Below are 9000 nucleotides of genomic sequence, written 5' to 3'. Positions count from 1 at the left end.
GTGTTATATCATCTGTGGTCAACACAGTCATGTCCCACTATTGGACACATGGACATTATATTAGTGTTCCTGCCCGCTAGGTGGCAGCATTGTTAATGGAAAATGCTTCACAGCACAATCACACTTGGTTAGTGGACCCACACTAAAAACATGGTGAGCACAGAAAGTCTCGGTGGGCAGTTAAGCAGTGAGGCCTGTAAACCTGAGGAGTCTCTCAGCAGTGTGTCACACTTGAATGCTTGCAGAGGATGGCGTGGGAGACATTTGATTTTCAGGGTCACTTGACTTCAGGGTTGTTTAATTTGTTCTTTGTGCACTACATAAATAAGAAGTCTTCCACCTTAGGTGCTGCTGCTAGCAGTGCCAAAACAAAAAAGCTCCTTCATCTCACTTCAAGATCTTTTATTAGGTTGATTCCCATTTAGCAATACCTGGTATCATCAACTGTGCCAGATGTTTTCTTCAAATTTGCACGCGAACTAAGTTTCTGTTGATCACCAAATGTTCAGTAACGCTAATTTGTTTTTGTTTGGCACTTGTCGTGCATATTGAATCAGCTTTGCTTCACACATTAATCACTGTGTGGTTTTGGCTCGGGTTTTGGTCTCAAGGTGCAACATCTGACAGTGTACAGGTGTTAGTCATGGTTTCATTGGGAGAAGACAAACACCCGACTGTTAGAGCAGAGTAAACCTGCAGGTGGTGGCAGTGTTGTATTGACTTTTGTAAGAGAGAGGGGAGGTGCCCTGTGAAGTCTGTGGCTAAAGCAACCAACACTCCACATGTTGATCTCACTGTCCCAATAATCATGTAATATGTTTGTTTTTTATTTGTATTTTATTCATTACTTGTCACAAAAGTGTAACTGGTATTATTTTCTGTGTGTGTGTGTGTGTGTGTTTGTGTTTGTGTGTATCATCATGGAAAAACTTCCTGCAGTCACCTATACTGTAGTGGGAGTACCCACAGAGGAGGTGTTGAGGACTTTGGTCAGTGATTATATGTCTGAACGTCTCTGTCTGTTGTGGACAGATTTGTGACTTTGATAGTGTCACAGCTACGTATGTGTCACAGCTGTGTTAGATACAGTCATGGATCTTTACAGGTGTGTACGTGAGATCAAAGTGAAGGACAGGTTTGTAGACGGGTATGGTAGTGAGTACTCATGTAATAATAGTAGTATTGGTAATGGTCAGGATGTCACCATGTTGACAGACATTGCAGCTGATGTGATCCCATCACTGGATGGTCTCTGCTGATCTAATTTATTCTTCTTGTTTTCCCCTTCCTGCCCCATTTGTTGATCACCAGATCCATTACGACAGCTTTCTTTTTCTTTTTTTTACGCTGGTGTAATGAATGCACTTTTGTTGAAGTTTATTGTGAGCCCTCGAGGCCCATTTACACAAACATACAGAATTTGGAAAATCAGAGTCATGCTGCAGTAGCAGCAGCAGTAGCAGCTTTGTAGGGAAAATGTGCCTCATTCTACCTCTGAGTGGTTTTCATCAATGCTTCTTTCTTCTTTCTTTTTGGGTTGTTTCTCTGTGAGTTTTGTGTGTCATAGAATAGATTTCAACAAAATGTATTTTTTAAATCACACACTATATGCCTAGGTTTGGCTTTCCCCACCCAGTGCATTCTGGGATATTCTCCAGTACAGATACACCCACCCCATGGGATGCTTTGAAAGTGCGTATTGTAAGAAAAATCTCTTTGACCGTCACTGCAGAAAAATGCCACAGCATCAGGACTATTCTTTGCATCAGCTCCCTCTTTTATATAACACCATGCGCTGTATGTAGAACCCATTGAGCCACGCCCAAGGAGGTCCATCCTGGTCTTCGTGCTCTAGGATTTGTATATGAGGTGTGGTTCCTCAGACCAGACCTACCTGTTAAACCCCCACCTTGGAGCCTCCTTGCATACCCCACTCTGAACCTCATGCTGTCTTATTCAAACAGTACTGGTTAAACACCAGGGCATGGTAGCTACTGAAAGTCGGTAATAGACAGTGACTGTGCCTGCACAGCACGGCCAAACTCACAGCCATGCAAGTGGATGAAAAATCGCATCTGTCTCATGCTTGGCAGGGTCTGAAAGCCCCTGAAATGTATTTGGTTTCGTTCCACTCTCTGCCTCTCAACTGTTCCTACGCCTCGCTGCTGCTGCTCCGGTACAGTTTGAAAACTTTCACAGCAACATCTGATGCCATACGGCGTCTGAGACCTTTAGCGAAGAGGTTCGGCATTCCTGTAAGCTTGTGTGTCAAACCTAACACTGCTCCAGAATAGAGTCCGCCAGCCGAGTGAAGAATGTTCCCTCTCTCCCTCTCTCTGCCTCTCTCTCTATCTCTCCTTCTCTCTCTCCCCAGCCCCTTAATGGACTTTCTGACCCTGAGACAGCAACATTCCTGCTGCTGATACGGGCGTCAGCCTCTGGTTTAACTGTTGCAGACATGACTAATACTAAACTAAACATTTCACTGATATGAAAGCTTTAATGTCAGTTTGTAAAATACCACAATGAAATATAACAGGGCTGCACTGAAATGACCGAGGTATCTGATGGGACCTTTTAGGTTTTTCAATTCGGTGAAGCAAGTGTTTACACTCAGCAAAGGGTACTTCCCAAAACTACTCCTCTAATTAGTGCTATTCTCTGTGTAGCTCGGAGCCCTGGACCACTTGTTACAGTAACTTGGCTTACAGCTAACAGATATAGTTGCAGGACGAGAAAGGATTACAAACATCGTGGGAAAGTTACCGTTACTTCTACATCAAAGTACCTAAACGACAATGGCTGCCATGTTCTAGGATGAACTCATCTTCAATTGAACTGAATCAATCTCTTGTGCTGGCCAAGTATTTCATGACATCAAGTGAATAACATCTAATTTTCTCCTCTCATGAGCTCACTCTTCTAGCCTCGGGCTGGCGTGAATGGCAGACAGCCATGACATGGAGAAATGACTGTTGGCAGCTTGGCACTGATTTCTAACATGTTGCTCTGTGCAGCCACGTGTAGACGGTCTTTTCATGTCATTCTTGTCTGTCTTGTCCTTATCTACTAAATCCTTCATTAAACAGAACTTCATGATCATGTTTAATTTTTTTTTTTTTTACAATGACAGCTCAGTGCTAAGGTGGGGCTCAACTACAAATTGAAGCAAGCTCCCATTTCCAGTTCAGTTGCCTAGGTTGTAGGCTATTGTAATCATTCATAAAAGTTATAAAAGTAAGGTGCAGTTGTAGCGCTACTTTGTTGTTTGTGCTGCTCCACTGAACATGTTTGGCCTAGAGCAAATTTGAGATTATTAATGTTTTGATCATGATCCCCAGAGGATTAGCTGGATTTTCAGTTTCTGATTTGTCTGCTCAGAACTCTGAGACTCCATGTAAGTATTAGATAGGCCTAACTTTTTAATGAATTCATTAATTATTTTTTCCTTTTTTTGCTGAGAGTAGGCAATGACATGATGATTAACGCCACTCTGATATTTGTTGACCAGCTATAAATCTAATGTATACAGTTTATTTTTCATTCATTTCTGAAATGAGGACATTTCATTTAAAGAGAGGGAGGAATGTAAGATAAAGTTGGTTTGGGAAGTGTTTTGTGTATTGTTGTGGGGAACTACTTCTGTTGTGTGGTTTGATAGTGTTTACCTATGTTTGGATTGGGCGCAGTTGTAGGTAGTACCACAGGTCTGTTAGCTTAGCAAAAGTAGCTACTCAAGATGGCAGAAACTGCTTTTACTTTTCTGTACCGGTTAGATATAAGATACATTTGTTGAACTGTGAATTTAGATTCTTCATTTTTCCTACCTTTACACCAAACTAACAGTTTTATGCTATGCGAAGCTGCTGGCTCTGTTTGGTGTATAGACTACAGATGTCAGGATCTCATCCAGCTCTCTGCAAGATATATATTTACAAACCCTTAATCTAAATTAAACAACGGCTATTTGCACAAAATCTCATCAGTCAGGTCTACATTCTCAAATATTTAACAATTACACCTATAGTCACATACTGGCATACAACCTAAAGATTTGGACAGAGTCCATAATGCATATTCAGAGACGTTCAGCATTTGACTATACAAACTAAACTATATACTATAGCCTACTATACAAACTGAAACTAAAAGAGACAGTGTGGGACACGTTAGAGGCAAATGAACGCCTGACATTCAAATATTAACAGATAGTGGTATCTATCTTTGTGGAATTCATCATGTTTGACTTCAGCTTGCTTATAATTGAATGCTTAGTTATGGTTTTGCACAGTTTTCCCCTTTTTTGCCCCACTGGGTTTTAACACTGATGTGGGTAAAACGGTCTGATGTTGGTGTAACATCTCTTTATGACCTCTGCTTTGGATTTTCATATCAAATTACAAGCATTACTGGAAGGGCTTTGTCATCAGCTATCATTATAACAGTGTGGAAGAGACGCTGATGTGCAACAAACGGGTCCAAATATGGGTGAGCGAGGCTCCTCGGAGGGGGTTGGCTTCTCTTTCTCTCCTCCAAAACCAACATTACACCATCATTTGAGAATTATGAAGCTTTCACAGGATTTCACTGTAATTTTAAAAGGCTGCAGGCAGGCTAACTGCTGACCTGTGCAGAGCCTCAAAGCCTACTTCCACTCCCTCTCTCCCTAACACACACAAACACACACACGTACAACACATGGATGTAATAATTCTCCTCCCTTCTTTCACACCAAACATACATTTAGTCACCAGCAGCAAAGTAACCCCACCCTTCACGATGCTTTATCATAACGGCTCTGTGGTCAGGCACTATCAACGCAGGGTCATAAAGGTGGCCAAAGTGCAGCACCGATAGCACCTGCTTCCACAATGACCCTCTTTGTTCAGTTAGTCAGTGTGTTTGCATTCCCACTCAGTGTTTCTGTCCTGAGCTACATGTGTTCTTGTTACTAGGTGACAGACTTCATGCAACACGCTGTTGAAAAGTCTCCAGGGCAAAGATTAGTCAACCATTTGGGTGTGTCTTGTTTGAAAAACCTCTTTGGTCAAACTCTGGGGTCACTCTCTTTGTTTGGTCATATAACTTGCACTTTTCTGACTGTTTTCTTGTGCCGTTTGAGTTTTCAGAGCTTCCAGCTCAACACGGCGCTCTGACTTCTTTTTTCTCGGACCCCTAATGCTTTCCACACTGGAGCTGTAAACCATTGTTCACCCTTTCCTGACAACAGCCCCTGTTACGTAACTCAGATTTCCGCAACCCTATATCCCACCTCCCAGAATGTAATGCTGTTACCATGACAACTACATAAATAGAGCGATGTTATGGAAAAATGAAGACCCGAAAGAAAGAAAGAAAGAAAGAAAGAAAGAAAGAAAGAAAGAAAGAAAGAAAGAAAGAAAGAAAAAGACCAGCTAAGTCACAAAATAACACAACTCTTATGTTCACCAGCAGATTTATTTTTCAGACAGGCCACACACACACACACAAACACAGTGTGTCAGACTTTCTTCTGAGTTACATTGTTGTTTCATACTTCAACTTTAACACGGGCTTCACTTATCTCAGTCCTTTATTCAGTACAGTTTCACTTATCTCGTGTAACAGCTTTCATTAGTCATTGTCTGTGTGTGTCTGTGTGTCCGAGAACAGCTTGTCCTGCCAGTTGGACCTTCTAGCTGGAAGAGCGCACAGTGGTGGTTGTGATTGTGGTCTTTCCGCCTCCTGTAAAAAAAAACGAAGGAAAAAAAGATGATGATGGCAGTGCTATGAGGTTTTATTAGTCTGACTACACCGTGGTTGTGTAATGTCTTGTTTAAACAGACGACACTTACCTGTAGAAATGGGTCTATAATGAGTGAGAGAGGAGAAAAAAAGAGAGAGAGAGAGACGATGAGAGGCGTGATCTCACCTTATTAGCATTAGCAGAGGTCCATGCTCGTGTGTCACTGTGTCTACCTGGACTCTTCTGTCTCCAACAGGCTTCTGTAGGTTGCGATCTCCTGCTCCAGCCTGGTCTTAATGTCCATCAGCATCTTAAAGTCGTGGCCCTGCTGTTCGATGCTGGCGCGCACGTTGGCTAGGTCTTGTTCCAGCATGTTGATTGTGTTCTGGTAGCCGGCGAGCATGGAGCTATAGCGGGCCTCTGTCTCTGCTAACGTGTTCTCCAGAGCCCCTTTCTGTTGGCGAGGGGAAAGTGGCTGAATCCATGCACACACACATTGCAACACATACACTGTTGTTCACGTTTACAAGCTGGCTTTGCCATAATGCATCTTTTGTGACAGTTCAGGCAGATTTGCAACCACCGGCCACGCCCTGGATTATATATATCAGACAGGTAGGCTACAGTAGGATGTCTGCGTTCCTTTATGGAGGCCTTTGTAGAGGTCTTTGATGCTGCTCCTCCACTGTGAGGAGGGAGGCAGTGGGCAGAGAGTGTTGAATGATTAACTCCAGCTCGCCACAGATAATACATGGGAGTATAATCCAGTTTGGCATTCCTGCAGCTTTCTGTGCAAGCTTTGAGCAGATGTCTGTAAAATGTTTTCCTCAGCAGGAGCACCTCCCTCCTCTTCTCCATAGCTCCCATCACTCTTATTGCTCTATCTCTCTCTCTTCTCTTTCCCTCCCTTCCTTCTTTCTTTCTTTCAACAAAGCCTCCTTCTTTTTTTACCCTCCCTTCTGCTCTTTACCCTCTATCAGTGTGTGCTTCTCCATTTCCTCCTGACAAGACAGGGATCTAGGGATTTTGCTCATATAAGGCAAGATCAGTGAAATGAGAACAGATGGTTTGGGTTTAAGGGTTCTTTTTTTTCCTCACCATGCTGAGCTGAGACTGCAGCTCGATCTCCAGGCCCTGCAGTGAGCGCCGCAGGTCATTGATCTCTGTCTTGGACGTCTGGATTGTCTCTGTGCTCATGGCCACCTCCTTGCTCAGGGTTGCCGACTAGAGCGAGAAGTAAAGTCACAGTTAGAAGTCCACTTTCACACAAGATTATGTTTAATTACATGTTAGACCTGCTGAGGGAGAGAACCCAGTCATTTGCAAAGAGTAGGATATACTGTAGAGCCTTTGTTTATAAGGAAGTCTTTTCACCTTCTCATTAAACCAGGACTCCTGGTCGCGACGGTGTTTGTCAGTGATGCCTTCGTACTGGGCGCGGATCTCCTCCAGGACTTTGTTGAGGTCCTGCTGGGGTGCGGCATCGACCTCCACGTTGATGGTACCTGTAAGCTGCGCGCGCATTGCTTCCAGCTCCTAAACAACCAAGGGGAGAGAGAGAGAGGTCAGCATGGAGATTTTTTGGGGGGCAGGGGAAGCAGTTTTCATTATAATTGAAGAAAGTGCATCGGTCACCTCTGCGTGATTCTTCTTGAGGTAGGCCAACTCATCCTGCAGGCCTTCGATCTGCATCTCCAGGTCAGCCTTTGTGAGGGTGGTCTGGTCGAGCAGACGGCGCAGGTTGGCGATGTCAGCCTCCACCGACTGGCGCATCATCAGCTCGTGCTCGAATCTAATTAGTTTGGAGTGGAGTTAGTTTGGAGTTATGAGAAACAACTGGAGCTTCATTTCTTCATTCTCGTTTGAAACATGATAAAGATGCGTCCACAGACAAGGAGATGGTTCACACTTACTTGGTCCTGAAGTCATCGGCAGCCAGTTTGGAGTTGTCAATCTGGAGCAGGATGTTGGCATTGCCAATGGTGGCACCAGCGATCTGAGAAGAGCAACGACAAAGGGAGTGGGTTAAAATGCAAACATTTATATTGAAGAACTACTTGCACACTGGTGAACAAGCATAAATTGGTTTTAATTTCAATCTAGTAACCTCACATGTTTTAAACTACATCTGGTTCAGCACATTGCCATGCACAATATTTGACCACTTTTTCTTGTTTAGAAATCTTAAGGAGAAAATATTTAAGGAGACTTTATTGGACAAAGGACCACCAAGGATTCGGGAATACACAGAACAGATCATGCAGTCTCTGGGGAAAGCTGTTACGTCATGGTTATGGCAGGAGAGTTTATGGTAACGTTTGAGCCCTCTTAAAATCCTCCCTTGGTAATAATTAACAGAACTGCAAACATTTGACTTGTATGGTGTTAAAACTACTCAGGCTGGCACACACTATACCTTGTCCTTCAGGTCATTGATAATGGCCCAGTATTTGCTGTAGTCCCTCTCTGCTGCTGGTCCCTTCTGCTCGTAGTACTCTCTGATCTGCTTCTCCAGCTTGGCATTGGCCGCCTCCAGAGATCGGACCTTCTCCAAGTAGGAAGCCAGACGGTCATTCAGGTTCTGCATGGTGGCCTTCTCGTTCAGATGCACGGTGCTTTGGTCCAGGGCGCCGGACAGGTCAAAGGCGGCGCCGCCGCCCATCCCCATGCCACCGCCATACCCGGAGGAGTAGGTGCGCACGGAGCTGGCGGAGGAGATGCGAGGGCCTCCTCTGAAGCTGAGGCCGGACACGCTGTGAGCCTTCTGGGCAGGAGCGCTGGATGTGTAGCTGCGGCTCTGTCTGGTGATCATGGGACCAGTGGCGATGCTCTGGCTGTAAAACATGATGGCTGACTGCCTGCTGATCAAGAGAGGACTGGAGGAGAGAGGACTGTGATACAGCTGTACACTGTAGCAGGACTGTGGAGTTTGATAAAGGGAGGCAGGCTCTTGATATAGTGCTGGACCAGGGGCGGGTCTGACTGGGAGGAGGGAGGTGGAGGGAGTTTTCCTTTGCACTTCAGCCACAGGCTTGGCAGAACCTCCATTTGTTTTCCTTTAAGGACCAGGATTCGGTTTCTTTCCACTCCTGTGAGGAAACTGTGATGGAATGTGTGTGTGTGTGTGTGTAGCAGGGGGGGCTCCTATTGGTCTGTGGGGACCTCATTGTGGGAGTATATATGTGCAAGTATAGTATGTGATGGTCTCTGTATGCTTTCATCAACACCTGCAGCTCTCGTCTGGATCACGCCAGTCATGCTGTATCCTACTGTAA

General features: G+C 44.5%; 1 protein-coding gene across 1 annotated transcript; it reads right to left on the bottom strand.

Annotated features, from left to right (window-relative positions):
- Nucleotides 1-5582: 5582 nt before the first annotated feature.
- LOC146991192 (keratin, type I cytoskeletal 19-like) lies at nt 5583-8649 on the bottom strand. The gene is made up of 8 exons (XM_085789521.1): nt 8142-8649; nt 7639-7721; nt 7361-7517; nt 7100-7261; nt 6824-6949; nt 5959-6179; nt 5835-5848; nt 5583-5724 (listed from the first exon to the last, which is right to left on the bottom strand). Exons 1-8 carry the CDS (start codon nt 8568-8570, stop codon nt 5675-5677), a joined length of 1242 nt encoding a protein of 413 aa, XP_085645647.1. The 5' UTR covers nt 8571-8649; the 3' UTR covers nt 5583-5674.
- Between the last annotated feature and the right edge of the window lie 351 nt (nt 8650-9000).

The sequence above is a fragment of the Trachurus japonicus genome, chromosome 1 (genome assembly GCF_045865225.1).
Source record: "Trachurus japonicus isolate A0001 chromosome 1, Traja_1.0".
NCBI lineage: Eukaryota > Metazoa > Chordata > Actinopteri > Carangiformes > Carangidae > Trachurus > Trachurus japonicus.
The sequence above is the reverse complement of the archived record's forward strand: the minus strand, read 5'-3'. Positions and strand labels throughout refer to the sequence as shown.